General features: G+C 47.2%; 1 protein-coding gene across 3 annotated transcripts in view; it reads right to left on the minus strand.

Annotated features, from left to right (window-relative positions):
• The window catches only part of ASCC1 (activating signal cointegrator 1 complex subunit 1), a 725,998-nt gene that overhangs the window by 472,455 nt on the left and 235,286 nt on the right, over positions 1 to 18,257 (minus strand). For all 3 annotated transcript variants that reach the window (XM_069240384.1, XM_069240385.1, XM_069240386.1), the window contains one exon: positions 6,685 to 6,782. In XM_069240384.1, coding sequence (XP_069096485.1) covers positions 6,685 to 6,782 — 98 coding nt within the window. The remainder of the gene's footprint in view (positions 1 to 6,684; positions 6,783 to 18,257) is intronic.

The following is an 18,257-nucleotide window of genomic DNA, read 5'->3' on the forward strand; positions in this document are numbered from 1 at the left end:
GGCCTGTTTAAGAGGAGGACATTGATGTGCCAATAGTGCAGCAACCTGGGGCTGAAAGGTTTCCCGTTATAAGACCTGATGTCTGGGTTGCCCCAAACATGGAGCAACCAGAGTTGCCTGCCTTTACTGGTCTCCCGGGGTGTAACGCCAATACAGAGAACTTTTCGCCTATCAATTTCTTTGAGTTATTCATGGATGATATGTTTTTGGAAGAGATTGTTGAGCAGACTAATTTGTATGCGGAGCAGCATTTGAGGGACAACGCTGCTAGACTTAGGCCACACTCTAGAGCTGCCCAGTGGATTCCCACAAATTTGGAGGAGATAAAAAAGTGTTTGGGTTTCACTTTTTTGATGGGGTTGATAAGGAAGCCGTCACTGTCTTCTTATTGGTCTACTAGTCCCTTGATGGCAACAGCTATATTTCCTGCGACCATGAGTCGTAATCGGTTTTGCTTCTTCTTAGGATGCTGCATTTTGTTGACAATGCATTAGCCTTGCCACGAGATCACCCAGATTCTGACCGTCTTTTTAAGATTAGGCCTGTCCTTGATCATTTTGTAGATCGGTTTTCGGAGGTCTATGTTCAAGGCAAAGAGTTAAGTGTGGACGAGTCTTTGGTCCTCTTCAAGGGTCGTTTGGTTTTTAGGCAGTACATTCCTAGCAAAAGGGCACGATATGGAATTAAATTATATATGCTGTCTGAAAGTAGGACAGGATATGTGTATAGTTTCCGTGTGTACACTGGTAGGGATTCCAATATTGACCCCCCTGGTTGTCCTCCCACTTTTGGAGTTACTGAGAAAATTGTGTGGGATCTTGGTAGACGAATGTTAAACAAAGGTCACCATTTGTATGTAGATAACTTCTACACTGGTGTGCAGTTGTTCAAGGAATTGTTTAGAGTGGACACAGTTGGTTGTGGCACAATCCGTTCTAACCGGAAAGGCTATCCAAGGGAGCTTGTCTGTAAAAAACTTGAGGGGACAGTGCAGTGCCTTGCGGAACGAGGAGCTGCTAGCTTTGAAATTTTCAGACAAGAGGGATGTCTACATGCTAAGTACCATCCATGATGAGAGTACTTCCCCCGTGACTGTTTGGGGCCAGGTTGCTGAAGTGCACAAACCTGTGTGCATTTTAGATTATAATAAGCACATGGGAGGTGAAGATAGAGTTGACCAGAGGTTGGAACCTTATACTGCTATTCGTAAGTCTTACGTTTGGTATAAGAAGTTAGCACTTCACCTCTTCCACTTAGCAACCTTCAATGCTTTTATTGTGTTTAAGGATAGGTCTCCAGAGTCAAAGATGACATTTGTGAAATTTCAGGAGTCAGTGATAGGGAGCCTTATTGTGGTGGAACAGGCCAGAATTACTAGAGAAGCAGTAGTGGAGGATGTGGCTAGATTGAAAGATCGCCACTTTGCTGAGCACATTCCTCCCACACCCAAAAAAGAATTTCCAGCTAAGAAATGTAGAGTGTGTTTTCGAAGAGGTATCCGGAGGGAGACTCGAATGTACTGCCCAGATTGTCCTTCAAAGCCTGGGCTGTGTGTCGGTGGTTGTTTTAAGAATTACCACACCCAGAAGAATTTCTGGGAACAACCATGAGTGTAAACTCATGTCTGTTTTGTTTTTTCATGTGTTTAGTTTCATGGTTAGCATTTCTGTCATGTTCTTAGTTAGAGCTTTTGTGTTTGTAGTTTTGTTATTCTTTCTACTTAGTTAGGGGTTCCTCTGTTTAAAAAAAAAAAAAAAATGATGCCAATGTGTGTGGAGTGGGGCTTGGCTGAGAGTGTACATATTGACTTGCTGTTGGCTACTGCAACACACTGCCAGCCAAACACCAGTCCACACACTCCCATCAGCAGGTGTGATTGTTGTATCAGGCATGTGGGCGTATGTAAGTGATGGGCCCTTGAGTGGCGCTGTCTGTCGATGTGAGTGTTGTAATGTGCTGGGCCCGTGGCTGGCGGTGTGAATGGTCTTGTGTGTGTCATGTATGAAAGTTGTGTTAATGGACTGTAAAGCGGTTGGTGCCTTGTCGCGGCTTTACAGCTCACGAGCTGTGAGTCATTGGTTCAGTTTTTTGCCTTTCAGTTATTAACAGTGCATTTCATTTTTGTGAAAGCTCTTGTTAGTAAAATTTGATCCACTGAACCATCACTCACCCTCGTGCCAAATCCAACCAGTATGTGTGGTAAAAATGACAAAACCTGCTCCGCTGTAATCAGGCGTCGCAGCACACCTGTGACACGCTAGGTGCCTCAGGTGGGACCCCGATGATGAAGCATGCCACCAACTTGGTTGGTGGGTGAGGGGTCTTTATCACATAACCTAAGTGTGTTTCTTTTCAAAATTTTAGTGTTTGGCACATCACGGACGTATGTGGACACATCACAACGATAGATTACAAAACTACCTGTGTTTGGGGGGGAAAGGGCACCTATGTTTTTGGTCCTGTGTGCGGCCTTCATCTAGGGAAACCTACCAAACCCAGACATTTTTTAAACCTAGACACCCCAAGGAGTCCAGGGAGGTGTGGCTTGCGTGGATCCCCCAACATTTTCTTACCCAGACTCCTCTGTAAACCTCAAATTTTGCTTAAAAAAGCATATTTTCCTGACTTTTCTTCGTAGGATCACCACTCCAGCACAAAATTCCTACTCCCCAGTGTTCTCCTCAGTCGCCCAAGTAAAATGACACCTCACTTATGTGGGTCCCCAAAGCAGAGTCAGTCTAAAGATGTATAAAAGAATATGTCCTTATAAACTCGCTGTGCTATCCCCTCTATCTCTACAAGTTTTGGGCCTTATTCTGTTGCAGGCACCTGGCCCACCCACACAAGTGAGGTATAATTTTTATCGGAAGACTTGGGGGAACGCTGGGTGGAAGGAAATTTGTGGCTCCACTCAGATTCCAGAACTTTCTGTCACCGAAATGTGTGGAAAATGCGTTTTTTTAGCCAAACTTTGAGGTTTGCAAAGGATTCTGGGTAACAGAACCTGGTCAGAGCCCCGCAAATCACCCCATCTTGGATTCCCCTAGGTCTCTAGTTTTCAAAAATGCACAGGTTTGGTAGGTTTCCCTAGGTGCCGGCTGAGCTAGAGGCCAAAATCTACAGGTAGGCACTGTTTTCAGTGAAAAAATGTGATGTGTCCACGTTGTGTTGTGGGGTGTCTCCTGTCGCGGCCGCTAGGCCTACCCACACAAGTGAGGTATCATTTTTATCGGGAGACTTGGGGGAACGCTGGGTGGAAGGAAATTTGTGGCTCCTCTCAGATTCCAGAACTTTCTGCCACAGAAATGTGAGGAACATGTGTTTTTTTTGCCAAATCTTGAGGTTTGCAAAGGATTCTGGGTAACAGAACCTGGTCCGAGCCACACAAGTCACCCCATCTTGGATTCCCCCTAGGTCTCTAGTTTTCAGAAATGCACAGGTTTGGTAGGTTTCCCTAGGTGGCGGCTGAGCTACAGGCCAAAATCTACAGGTAGGCACTTTGCAAAAAACACCTCTGTTTTCTTTCAAAAAATTGGATGTGTCCACGTTGCGCTTTGGGGCGTTTCCTGTCACGGGCGCTAGGCCTACCCACACAAGTGAGGTATCATTTTTATCTGGAGACTTAAGGGAACGCTGGGTGGAAGGAAATTTGTGTCTGCTCTCAGATTCCAGAACTTTCTGCCACAGAAATGTGAGGAACATGTGTTTTTTTTAGCCAAATTTTGAGGTTTGCAAAGGATTCTGGGTAACAGAACCTGGTCCGAGCCACACAAGTCACCCCATCTTGGATTCCCCTAGGTCTCTAGTTTTCAGAAATGCACAGGTTTGGTAGGTATCCCTAGGTGCCGGCTGAGCTAGAGGCCAAAATCTACAGGTAGGCCCTTTGCTAAAAAACAGCTGTTTTCTGTGATATGTCCACGTTGTGTTTTGGGGCATATCCTGTCGCGGGCGCTAGGCCTACCCACACAAGTGAGGTATCATTTTTATCGGGAGACTTGGGGGAACATAGAATAGCAAAACAAATGTTATTGCCCCTTGTCTTTCTCTACATTTTTCCCTTCCAAATGTAAGACAGTGTGTAAAAAAGACGTCTATTTGAGAAATGCCCTGTAATTCACATGCTAGTATGGGCATCCCGGAATTCAGAGATGTGCAAATAACCACTGCTTCTCAACACCTTATCTTGTGCCCATTTTGGAAATACAAAGGTTTTCTTGATAGCTATTTTTTACTCTTTATATTTCAGCAAATGAATTGCTGTATACCCGGCATAGAATGAAAACCCACTGCAGGGTGCAGGTCAATTATTGGCTCTGGGTACCTTGAGTTCTTGACGAACCTACAAGCCCTATATATCCCCACAACCAGAAGAGTCCAGCAGACGTAACAGTATATTGCTTTCGAAAATCTGACATTGCAGGAAAAAGTTACAGAGTAAAACGTAGAGAAAAATTTATGTTTTTTTTCACCTCAATTTCAATATTTTTCTTTTTCAGTTGTTATTTTCTGTAGGAAACCCTTGTAGGATCTACACAAATTACCCCTTGCTGAATTCAGAATTTTGTCTACTTTTCAGAAATGTTGCGGTTTCTGGGATCCAGCGTTGGTTTCATGCCCATTTCTGTCACTGACTGGAAGGAGGCTGAAAGCACAAAAAATCGTAAAAATGGCGTATGTCCCAGTAAAATGCCAAAACTTTGTTGAAAAATTGGGTTTTCTGATTCAAGTCTGCCTGTTCCTGAACGCTGGTGATTTTAGCACCGCAAACCTTTTGTTGATGCCCTTTTCAGGGAAAAAAAACACAAGTCTTCTTCTGCAGCCCTTTTTTCCCATTTGTTTGAAAAAAATGAAATTTTCACTGTATTTTGGCTAATTTCTTGGCCTCCTTGTGGGGAACCCACAAAGTCTGGGTACCTCTAGAATCCCTAGGATGTTGGGAAAAAAGGACGCAAATTTGGCGTGGGTAGCTTATGTGAACGAAAGGTTATGAGGGCCTAAGCGTGAACTGCTCCAAATAGCCAAAAAAAGGCTCGGCACAGGAGGGGGAAAAGGCCTGGCAGCGAAGGGGTTAATATCTTTGATTGGTAGTTTGGGCTCCCAGTTCTGAGATAAATGTAGAGTCCCAGACATACACTATAGTGCTGTGAGACCACAGACAAGTTGTGGGTATCTCACATCCTGACATTAGGTGTGAGACTGTCACTCACACCATCTGCTCTGTCTCATTAATTCTTTTTAGGTTGAAAGTCCATTGGAGGTTGAGGTGAGTCAGATGTTTTTGTTCAACCTGTTTAAACTAGAAAAAGGTTACTAACCTTAATGTTTCACAAACTGCTGCCATGGGTTTTAAAATGTTTAGACATAATCAAAAGTTTGCTGTTCCTTTCTCTCCAAGAAATATTTGGTAGATTTTGGTAGGGGTGACGGCCTTGATACAGTGCTGAAGGGTATTAATTTACTACTGAACAAGGACGTAATGTGCCACCTGAATGTAGCATAACAGGAGGCAATCACAAAAAGACCATAGTGAATAAACAGTACTATGTTAAAAAAAGAGTAAATAAATGCTCTGATAACGCAATGGGGTATGGCCTCCCTTGGGTGTGTGTGTAAAACTGACGTTTGTTCTTGAATTTTTGTCCTGAATTTTGACCCTTTGTCCTGAATTTTTGTACTGAATTTTGACCCTTTGTCCTGAATTTTTTTACAGTCCTGCCCAGAATGTGCCTCGATGCAAGGTGGTCACCCTAATATTAATGAGTCCACAGCAAACGTGAGAAAACCCATTTACCCGTATCCTAAAATTAAACATTGTATTGCTTGTGCAAAAATGTTAGGTGTGAGGAACAATCTATGCAACCTATGTGCCAGGAGTGAAAAAAATAGTTTGAGCCTGTTATAAAGATGACACTGCGCTATAATATTAAATATAGAGGTCTTTATTTTGCGGCTTCTCTCTCCACCGTCATTGACAGAGTAGAACCTCACGATCCGAACATTCTAAGGCAAACTCTAGGTTCAAATGAAGGAACACGCCAACTAGAGGTATGGGGAAGGGGGAATAACAGAAGAGATATACAACTGTGTTTACTTCAGGAGTGAGGGTTTGACATAACAGGCTTAAATGCCATTTATACTCAAAAGTAATACAGCTCATTGCGCAATGTTACCTACATCAAAAGTTATTAGGGGAAGAAATCTGACGCATTCCACACTCCTGTATACGAGAGACAATACACAAAAGAAATGATTAAGCAGAAACAAGTAAAGTAGGCCCCATGACAGAGAGCTATTTAAAAGCAATGAGATGAGCACAAAGCATTTTACAGGAAGTTGTCAGGAACAAGCCTGATAAGCTATTGTTCTTACAGAGATGTCTTATTAGCACAGGTTTACCATAGTGCTGTATTTACATTGGCATGATCTCATAGCCCCCTAGGTTACCTTCGGGGTGAAGTTTTGTGACGCCTATCACAGACCAGGGTATGTTTTCTGTTTGACTAGGATCATCAGTAGTGTGGGGGCAGTCAGAATTTAACGTTTATATTTCGTCGTAGTGTAGGTATGTGGTCGGAGGGGGGGGCGTATTCCAATATGTCACAAAGATCTATGTCAAGTCAGTGAACATGACAAAAATATTAATTTGGATCAGTAATGAATCGACTTTCATAAATACAATCTTACCAATCTCTCCTTCCAGGCCAGGTTTAGGAATGCTGATGGAAGTCCGCGTTTCTGATTCTATCTTTCTCTTAGTTTCACTTTTCTTACCAATTATGAATCTGCAAGGATGGGAGTATTTTCAGGTTATGGCTAATAATTCAAGTTGGCAACAATATTACGTACATTAGTCTCATCACATGCTTTATTCCAAAGGATAGGAGTCCTCTCTCAATCAAGTCCCCCTTACCTAAGACTTTACCTGAGACCCATACTGGTAGAAGAGGAACCATCCCACTTTCACTGTCCGAGTTCCAGATGTATGATTTTACACCGAAAAATAATAAATCATATTATTGATAATTAAAACATTAATTATCAATAATATGATATGACAAATATCTGTTTGACCATACACTCCAATAGTGCGCCAGAACGTTTTTTTAAACTAAATGTTACAGTATGGCTACTGACATACTGGAAAAGGATCAAGTCGGAAGAGCTCCTACCTCTAATCCTCAAAAAAATCTGCCAGTTTCCTTTTAAATCACCAATAATTGACGAAAACAATTGTTTGAAGAGGGGACGGTTACCTATCGTGGGGCAAAACATTTTTAACGCTCTTTAGAGTCCAAGAAGCTACTGCTGAGAAAAATGTTCCTGTCGAGCAGGTTGCTAGTTATAGAGAAATGAGGTCCATCAGCAGCTTGTAAGTACATGGACGCCAAGCTGCCATTTACAAGACCAATCTTTTTTAATAACTCTTTTTTTAATTATTTTTAAAGACACAGAACCATGCATTATAGTAGATCTGGATAAAAATGTGATTTGTATTCGTACATTTAACCCTCAGCCCCCCCAAAAACCCCTTCCCCATTGCTAGACTGCTGGGTCACCTGCTCCTCTGCCCACATCGTCCCTCCTGGGGGCCTAGCTTTAGTCAGGAACTTTGCTGTCTCCTAGGCCCTCCCGTGATTAATTAAGACTAAAGTAGGGTCTCCATGGTCCCTACACCTCGTCAAACTTCCTTCGGCGCCCCCTACATTCCACCTCACCACTCCTTCAGCTTCCAGGCACATATTCACGCCTTCTTTCCATATTGTTATAGTCGGTACTTGTGCCTGATCCAACAACCTAGCCACACTCTCTTGGCCACCATAAATCCCAGCATGCAGAATCCAAAGGTTTGCCCGGAATATCAACATTATCACATCCCTCCAGAAACAAGCTGACCTTGGGGCATACCCAGACAGTATGCAGGAACGTGCCCTTTATTCTTTAGCATGGTATGCAGTTGGAATTTGATGACCTCCCCATTCGGAATAGTTTGGTATGGTCATCGTAAATTTGATGCAGTATTTATTATTGTACTAACCTCTGTCAGATTTTAATGGCTACTTCCCTGGGGTGTATTAGGACCGCCTCCTAATCTATATCTTCCAACTCCCCAATCTCCTTATTCCACCCGGCCTGCAGGGCTCAGGGCAGTTGGGACCATGATTTCTCATGGTACGACAGAGTTTTTACAAAGATCTAATTTCTCCCTGCAATGCCCAGTTTTCCAGAGGAGTATGTTGGGGTTGGCTGTTCAGGTTGCATGTTCCTCCCGAAGTGCACGCGTTGGTTGAAGATATTTATTTCTTTGGGAGGGTGTTAGATAGTAATCTTGTTGTAAGGCTTCGAAGAATTTGAAGTCCCCCACCTCCCAGCCTCCACCCACAACAATGAAGGGCATCTCCCAGGCTTTCAACACCTACCAGCTCTTACTTTTTTAAACATGAAAATTAACAAAGTTCTTCCTTCCCCTGCCTGCCCATCACTCTATGGCGTCAATCCACGTTTTCAAGGCTGCTTTTGCCAGCATTGGCAGACTTTTTTCTTTCTTTGCTGCCGTAAATATAGTGAACATACGTGGCCAACGCCATCTGTGCCCTCTTCAAGTCGTCGGGTCACTGCAGGTGGAGAATCCCCAGTCATTAATGACTTGTAGTTGTTTCCCCTAATAGTATGCTCCGATGTCTGCCAAGATAATTCCCCCATAGTAACAGGAGCTACATGAGGTCCGTAGGGCTACTCTCGGGGTGCCTTTGTTCCAGAGTAGCTGTTGCAGTATTGTAACGATCTAGAAAAGGAGGCTTCAAATGGGGTGCTCTGCAACACACATGTATAGTATTTTAGGCAAGGTAATCATTTAAAGAGAGAAGCAATTACCATGATTTAAGGGTAGCATACCCGACCTATTCACATGTGCCCTGAACTCTTCTACAACCCTGCCTTTGTTCCTCTCTAGGAATCTGTCTCTATTAGTGGTAACCTCAGTTTCCAGGTTCTTGAATTCCATTTGCGAGACTCAAAACGTTTTGGCCATTCTCTCCACGCCCCCATCTGCTATGCAATTAATGCGGAATCCATAGTACCCCTAAAAGTGTTGGATGATCAAGAGGACCTCATGGGTTCGCCATCACTGTATTAGTGAGACACAGCAGCAGTTCATCTGCGAATAGCAAGATTTATTTGGGGTTCTACCACCACTTCTTGGAGTCCAGATACATCAGCTCTGCATAGCACCCAGTTTGTCAATGGCACCAGGCACCTTTGTCTTATGACTCTTCCCAATGTAAATGTGTCAGACGTCACCCCCATTCACCCTCACTGCTGCACTTGCAGCCCTGTATAGCAGGGCAAACCACTGACAGAAATCATCTCAGGGCCATGTGGAGATAGATCTAGTTTATGGAATTAATTGCCTTTATGGCGCCTAAGCAGAGAACAGCACCAGGTTTCCAGCTCCAGCTCGTTTTATCTAGCCACACATGTAGCCTATTGAGATTGAGGTGAGTGACTCTCTCCAGATAGAATCCCATCTGGTCTTAGTGCACAAAGATTGTGACTACCTAGACCATCCTGGTAGCCAGCATCCTAGCTAATATCTTGCCCTGTGTTAAGGAGGAAGATAGGCCCGTATGAGGCACATTGGTGTCTGGGTTTTTCGTGTTTGGGGATCACTTCTATAATCACATAATTCAAGTTTGGCGGGAGCGGACCCTCATCTCAGGCTGCCTGATATATGTTCTTGAGATGCAGTTTGAGAAGTGGGCCAGGCGTTTGAACAATTTCAACAGGAGGCCATTGGCTTCTGGCACTTTCCCAGAGTTCATCTCCCCCATCTTCGATTAACAGGTCTCCCTCTAATGACCCCTGGTTGAATACCTCCAACACTGGTAATGACAATTCCCGTTGGATTGCTTCTGTGTCATATTCATTCCAACTATGCCTTGATGTGTATAACGTCTTGTAATACTGAGTGAATGTCTCTGCTATGTCCTTATGTGTTTGGACCACCTCCCTGTTTTAGTCTGCACTTCTATGACCCGTCTCACCTCCTCCTCTCTTCTACCCAGCCATGCTAGGAGGTGGCCTGCATTTTACCCGCTTTCAGATCACTTCCTCTGCAGCGAGAGGTAGTAGTTTCATGCAACATTAGGTGTAAGATGACGGTATTGTTTCTCAGTCCCACAAAGCCCATGTGTCCAGTCACCGGCTCCACTTTGGCTCTGTGTATCTAGTGTGACTAGCTGTGGTGAGTGATCTGGATATATCCAGATATTTTGTCTCCCTCACCCATTGAATTTGTTCTGCTGGGGTCAACATGCAGTCCGGTCGAGAGAGTAACCAGTGCGGTCCCAAGAGAAATGAGTATTGTTGACCTGAGGGGTGTTTGGCTCTCCACAAGAACAATCCTGCTACTTGTGCCCTTGAAGAGAAATGTCTTGAAAACTGATGAGCGTAGAAGAGAAGAGTTCAGCCACCCCCCTGAGATACAACTTGCTGCAATGAAGTCCCTTTGGAGCAGCAACAGACTGAACGTTGGAACCTTGAGAGTAGGCATAGTCTGAGTCTTATGCTTTGAAAGGAGATATCACTACTTGCCAAGGCTGGTGGTCAGCAGCTCCAACTGTTGAGCACCAGACAGGAGTGGAAAGCAGAATATCAAAGGAGTGGCCTTAAGGTGTGGCCTTCTACCTAGGGGAATTAAAAGTGCTGCTATGCAGAGTGGTAAGGGAAGAAGTGTGGTGCCTTGGGCAAGAGCAATGGGCAGGACAAACAAATGAAAGACACTGAGTAACAGGGCTAAAGGGGTTAGTTTGCTGATACAAGGTGCTTAGTAGAAGCACCTAAAACAAGAGCTCTGCAAGACTCAAAAGTATTTAGGTGGACTTGGCTCTGCAGTGGTAAAACTGAAAACGTGAAATCTAGAATTTTTGTGCAGGCTAAGCAAGGTAAGAGAGAGAAGGGAGAAACAAGAACGGCACACTGTGACTCAAACAGCTTGTGGCAAGAAATACTTCTGCAGCCATTTTTTTTATTACAATATGAATTTGGTGAAAAGTGGGACAGGTAGGCAGAATCACAGTGTAACATCATTATAGTAACAAGACCATCTCTAGAAGTCAAGGAAAGAATACATCTCCTGGCTGTACAAGAGCACAATGTTCCAACACTAAAAAGGCAGGAAAATGCTGAGATATACAGATAATGGCAATGGATGGCATACCACCTATACATGTAAAAACCACGAATACAGGATAGGGAATCCATTTAAGCTTACTGGTCTGGAGCTTGTGTTGTAAATTGAAGGTTTTGGCATATCGAGATGACCTGGCGCAGTATATTGATCCTACGCAGCAGTAAATAATCAGGCCATCTGGCCTAAGGAAAAAAAGCAAAATGTTTGGACATTAAAGAGAAAATAATCTGCAGCGGGTGAGCCAGATAAATAAGCAAAGCCTTTTTGTGATTGGTCTAAAGAATGATGATGAAGATACAGTCGGCAGCTTACTTAGAATTGATTTATGATAACCTCCACAGACTGTCCCAAAAGTCATAATTTCTGGCCCTTGATAGAGACTAAGATAGTTAAGATAAAAGTGGAAGCTGTGCTTACCGGACAAGATCTCCACAAAATAGCGGAGAGGGTCACTTAAATGCAGAGTCACATTTCTCAATGAGAAGACATAATATGATAAATAGGCACTCTACGAAAGAAACACCTGCAAAGCTGCCTCATGAGCTGGTGGAGGATAAGGATTGAAGATCGAGGAGGGCTCGACTGAGTGTCAAACTGGTATCCTGACTTTATTTTGGGCCATTAGCCTAATGCAACATGTGCTGAGAGGACTACACCTGTCCATGAAATCATAAGGTCCGTGCTCTCATATCCGGCATGGACTACTATCTATGCCTTGGGATGATCACTTGAAACAGTGGTGGCCGCGTACTGGATTTTGTGAACTGTTAGTCTTGACCAAACCTTTTTCTCTGTATCAAAGCCAAAGCAGTCTAATGACCTAAAATGTGTAAAGTTCAGCTTTTGTGTGATTTCTAGACTCTTGCACTGACTGTTTGTTGGTGTTTGTGTGTCTGTGTTTGTGTGTAGTGACAGTCTACCTGCTGGGATTAATAGTATCATTTCTGGATGCTCCCTGGTTTAGCACGGCACAAGACAGAGGATGGATATATCTTCGGCAGATTGTGGAAGTGCATGGACTGCATTCCTGTGGCTGAAGAGTGGCGACCCATAGAGTGAGATGAGGAGGATGGGGACAGGACTACCCTTAGAAAATCAATGAAGCCCCTGTTAACAAAGGGCTGCTGCCTAGTTCTTCGTGAGCACTGTTCTGCAGATCTGCAGTTTCTGTTGTTCACAGTTACTAGACAGGGTCTGTTGCTTTGTCTGCCCCCTATTACAGCTTCAGGAAGGCTCAAGACGGTCAGGTGCAGAGATCTCACACTTCAGTCCACATTTTTTTGTGTACTCCTGCTTGGAACCAGCACCACTGCTACCTGCTGTAAGAGCCATCGGCTTGCACAATGGCTGTGTCTGAGCTTCAGCCAGAAAATTAAATTTGATAAGACACACAAAACGGGTTCTGAAACCTCAGAATGTGGATCCTCATCCCTTGTCTGGAAAATTAATATAAACGTGGCAACAACCCACTCCACCTCTTTTCTAATTCCAACTTCTCCAAGGAAGAGAGTGCACTGCAGAGTACCTGCTGATCGGCTGTGACACTAAGGTGGACTCTGCATGACAGGCAATCTTACGGAGGTCACGGGGCATCACCTAAAGTCTGCACTTCCTGCTAGAGTCTTTGAGGGTCTGCTTGGTACCTAAAGTCAGCCTGCCTCCCTTCCAGAGAGGGAAGGATTTTGTCTGACCTTGAAGGAGGAGAAACTCTGCAGGAGTAGGAGTGCAAAGACTGTAGTCGACACCTTTTATAAGGGTTCTCCTTGTCTACCTCAGCGGTTCCCATAGTAAAATGTGCAAAGACGTTCAACGAAAGACTAACAGCTGAAAGGTGGGAGCAACTGATGACTTACTTTGGGGATGCCACACAATGGAGCTATAGTTTCCACCAATGCAAAAGACCTGCTCTGGTCTGGGAAGCCAAGACTGCTGAAGACAAAAAGTCACTAAAGATCTAGCCCAGAGGCTGCAACTGCCAAGGCTGAGTGTCCGCCATGCAAGCCTGCCACTGCGATTCCCCGTGCAGCTGCCCAATAAGTAAATTAACCTCCCACCACTGTCCTATCATTAAGGCCACTGCCGCAGGAGCGAATTTACAGAACGCACCGGCCAGCGTCACAAGAACCACATCTTCACTGAAATGGTAAAATAGGACCTAACTGAAAAGACTGAGAGACTGAACACCTAGAGGTAAATCTGCCATATGAACCTTAGACTTTGCCCATGTAAACTCATGAAGGCAATAACTTTTGAGTGAACTGATCTACGCATTAGCCAGTCGGACTATTTAGAGTGAATCGCACCTATGCCTAATCAATGTCAATATGTCATATGAGGGACTAGAGACATTAGGAAAACTCTTAAAGTTGGGCTAGGGCACTATAGAGGGTTTGGTGCTTCAGTGAGATTTGTACATGAGACTGCAACTATGTAACTATGTTCCTATTTTGAACTGTGTACGATTTTGTTTAGCTGTGAAAAAAGTACTCACTTTTTTCACTAAGATAAACACTGGGTTTGGCAAAATGTTATGTGTGTGGTTGACTGCTGGGTTCTGTGCTCTTGTCCCCACACTACCTCAGTGAGAAGCCTTTAGCTGCTCTCCCTCGTTACCCTGAGACTCAAGTGTGGAAAGAGTCTACTTGGCCCAGTTTGCTGAGAAACAGTGGGGCAGACCCCTGTACATCTGTGGCAAACAACCACAACTTCCATGACTGCGGGGGGCGTGGCCTGGCCGACGGGCAAGGTGGCCGTCACGTTTAAACGTTTATTTCTCCGGATGGGCGACGTTCCTGGATTTAAGCCGGCTGTGCGGGCCCCTGAGACTGCCGGCGCCTCTGCTAGGGCCGGATCGCGGTGTTTCCTGGGCCCGGGGTGAGGGCCCGGGGTGAGGGCCCGGCCATGCAGTGCACCTTGAGAGGGCGCGCGCGTCTCTGGTGCTGGGCGCGCTCTGCTGGACGGCGCTCCCGGCTGTTCCTCCGAAGCCAGGGGCGGGTGGAATTGCCAGGGGACTCCTGCTTCCCCCGGTGGCTGGGGCCATCGGCGGTCAGATCGGACCGCGGCCCGAACGGCGCCTTCTGGGGCGGGTGTGTGCGGCCCTGAGGTTGGTGGGCTGGCGCGCCTTCGGAGAGCGGTCTGCTCGGGGGGGCCGGGCCTGCCCTCCGGCTTGTCGGGTGTCCTTGTTCGGCGCTGGTGCCTGCTGTTGGTGCCCCCCTGGTGAAAGGGGGGGCGCGGGGACCGGCGCTGGACTGTGCCTCGAGGAATGAGGTGCTGGAGACCGGCCTGGGCGGCCGGTGCAAATTGCCTGCTGCGTGGTGGACCTGGCTGGTCGTGCCTGGTCCTGGCTGTGGAAGAGAGCGATCGGGCTGAAGGAGGAGGTGGTCTGCCACTGAAGAGGGCGAGGCGGGCCTGGCCTTGATGTGGTGAGAGTCGGGCACTTGATAGGAGAAGACCTACATTATTGCGATTGGACCTGTGATGAGCTCCTGACCTGTTGCACTGTACTGTGGAGCTGACGTCTGCGGTGGATGCTGGTGGCGGCGGGTGTTGCTTGGATGTCCTGCGGAGTGACCACTTGACTGATTGGTGTCCCGCGCCTTCCTTGATGTGCTGGTGAGGTGTGGCCCCGGTGGAGGGAGACCCTTAGATCTGGCTGCATCACACTTCGTTTCTTTGGTGCGGGTACTGGCTGACGACAGGGCTGAGACCATGGGTAAGGCAGACCAACGTCAGGCTAAGCTCACCTTCGATGGAGGGAAAAAGAGAGGTGGGTCCCCCACCTTGACGTCCAGTTGCGAAGGGGCTCAGAAAGGGAGCTTGGATGCATCAGTGAAGTCCATGTTTCTAGAGCTCAAGAGCAGCCTGGCTGGTATTGATGCGAAGCTGGACGATGTAACTGAGCAGTTAGGTCGAATAAAGGCTCGGGTGGACGATCATGATTCCAGATTTAAGATCCTGGAGACGCGGACATCGGAGATGGAGGACGCCTGCCGAGGTGATAGAGAACAGCTCTCGCAAATGGAGCGAATTTTGGAGGTTATCCGGAATAAAAACAAGGACTTAGAAGCACGGTCGCGACAAAATAATATTCGCATAATTGGGCTGCCGGAGACCACGGACATAGGTCGCATTGACGACTTGTTTGCGGGCGAGCCCTCCCGTCTGCTGATGGTTGAGAGGGCCCATAGATCCTTAGGGCCTCGGCCCCCGCCTCGTACACCTCTGCGACCCATCATTGCCCGCCTGCTGAACTACAGAGAAAGAGACACTGTTCTACGATTGGCACGGTAGAGGAAGCCGGTGATGCATAAGAACTCTGAACTCAGTTTTTTCCCAGACTACACTCCTGGTATGCAGGCGGCGCGACGGGCCTTTTTACCGACTAAGCGCTTGTTGACCCAGGCGGGCGCAAGATTTGCTCTGTTATACCCTGCCAGGCTGCGAGTGCGACATGAGGGAAAGGTACTGTTTTTCACGGACCCAAAGCAGGCTGCCAGGTTTGCTAGACGATTGCCTAAGCGGCGGGAGGTTGCAGGCATGGACGGCTCCGGATCTCAGAGGGCTACCTTGAGTGACAATGACTAATTCGTGAGCTACTGGAACAGGCACGGCCTGTTGGAGCTGCTGGGCTATGGTGGTCCACTTCTGTACTTGGGATCGCTCTGTTGTTTAATTTGCTGTTCGACCCTTGTGCCCTCTCCCCCAGTTTCAACTGGGTGGTGAGATGGTAGGCCGGTTATCACCCTTCGGATGAGTCCTGATCATTGTTTACATGTTATAATGGGGTGGTTTTGGGGCTTGGGAGGGTGGATTTCTGCTACAGCCCAATTGGGGGGTCTGCGTGGGAGGGGGGTGGGGTGGGTTCAGTTACTTTGTATATTTTCTGTCCTCTACACCTTTCTTTCTGTCTTCTTGCTGGTTTCTGGCTGGCGGGGTGGTGCTACATGGCGGCGCATGCTATGTACGAAGTGGGCGAGATGGGACCGAATAACGTGACAAAACGGTACGTTGTTTGACTTGGAATATGCGCGGGCTAAATGATAGGCGGAAGGCGCGTCTTGTGGCAGCGTTTATTAAACCTCATGAAATAGATATTTGTATGTTGCAAGAGGCCCACATGGTGGCGTCAACGCTAGGCAGGTTAAAGGCTGGGTGGGTTGGCGAATATCACTGCTCGATGTATTAGAGTTACGCGCGCGGAGTGGCGATTCTGCTGCGTAACGGGATACAGTGGCGTACTCGGAGGGTCATTGTTGATCCGAACGGCAGGTATGTTTTGCTGAGTGGCACACTGTTGAACAGAGCTTGCCGGTTGGTTGCTGTTTACGGTCCTAATGTGGACGATCCGGAGTTTTTCACAGAGTTGTGGCGTCTGGTGGAGTCGTTGGGAACCGGCGCAGTAATTTGGGGTGGTGACTTTAACGTGGTTCTGGATCCGTGGATGGACCGCAAGAGTGCGGCCAGGGTGCAGCATGTTGCAGCGGCGAGGGCATTGGGTGCTCTGGTGGATTTGTGGAGGCAGAGGTATGGTGCTGTCAGAGAGGGCACGTGCGTCAACTATGCCCACTGCAGCTGGTCCCGTATCGATCGTTGGTTGGGCATCAGAGATGTTGAGGTATGGATGAGCTCTGTGGATCATCTGCCTCGCACGCTGTCCAACCATTCGCTGGTTCGGTTAGTGCTGGAGGTGCCCTGCGAGCTGGGGTTCACGTTCCTGTGGAGGCTTCCCTGCGGGGCGTTGCAGGATGTGGCCTTTCATCAAGAGGTGCGCGAGGCCATTGTATCATTCTTTGCTGAAAACAGTGGCTCTGTGAGGGCCGCTGGCACCTTGTGGGAGGCATTTAAGGTGGTTATTCGGGGGGTATGTCTCTCGAAACAGCATGGGATGCTGAAGGCCCTTCGTCGGGAGCTGGCGGATTTGGAGGGGAGGATTGAGGAGCTGGAGCGGCGTTTGGTGGAGAGCTGGTCGGGTGAGGTGCTGGAGGAGCTGCAGAGAGCGGTGTCTTTGTATGGGGAGGCCTCCCTTAGAGAGGTTTGTTTCTTGGGGAGGAACGCTCGGGCACGTCGCTATGGTGAAGGGGAGAGGGCCGGGCACACGCTTGCGTATATGTTGCGCAGGCCTTGGGCTAGCAATTACGTCACCGAGATTGTAGGTGCCGGGGATGAGCATGTGGCTGGGACGAGTGGCGTCATGCAAGTTTTTACTCCGTTTTTGCACAGCTATATGCTGATCAGGTAGGGCTGGACGCAGCGGCGGCGCAGGCCTATTTCTCTGACATTGCACTAGTGTGGTTCGACGATGCCCACCGCTCGCATTTGGACGTTCTATTCTCTGTGGAGGAGGTGACTGCGGCGATCCGAGGCCTGCCTGGCGATAAGGCTCCTGGCACTGATGGTTTGACCCCTGCGTTCTACAAGGAATATGCAGATATTCTTGCCCCTCAACGCTTGGAGGTGTACGCGGAATCTCTGGAGGCTGGGATTCTCCCTGCCTCACTCTGAGAGGCCCTGATCGTCAATTCTTAAGCCCGGGAAGGATCCGGGTTGCTGTGATTCGTATCGCCCGCTCTCTATGATCAACATTGATAATAAAATCTTGGCCAAAATGATTGCGGCGCGTTTGCAGCTGCTGCTTCCTCGGCTGGTGCTGCCAGACCAGTCAGGTTTCATGCCTGGGAGATCCACTCTCATAACCTATGCAAGTTTTTTGCGGTTGCTGGTTCAATGGAAGCTGATGATAACGCTGCAGCTGTGTTTCTGGATGCTACTAAGGCTTTTGATTCCTTAGCATGGGAGTATTTGTTTGTGCTACTTGCCCTAGTGGGTCTGAGTGCACGATTTGTGAAGCTGGTCAGACTACTATATACTCAGCCCACTGCTAGGCTGCGCTTAAATGGGAGTGAGTCGGCCTCATTTCCGGTTGCCCGTGGAACTCGTCAGGGATGCCCATTGTCTCCGTTACTTTTTGCGGTAGCAATGGAGCCCCTTGCGGCAGGGTTGCGACAGCGGCATAATGACAAGGGTCTGCTGTTCCGGAAACGGCCCATTTTGATATCTATGTATGCTGATG

Source organism: Pleurodeles waltl, chromosome 6, assembly GCF_031143425.1.
Source record: "Pleurodeles waltl isolate 20211129_DDA chromosome 6, aPleWal1.hap1.20221129, whole genome shotgun sequence".
NCBI lineage: Eukaryota > Metazoa > Chordata > Amphibia > Caudata > Salamandridae > Pleurodeles > Pleurodeles waltl.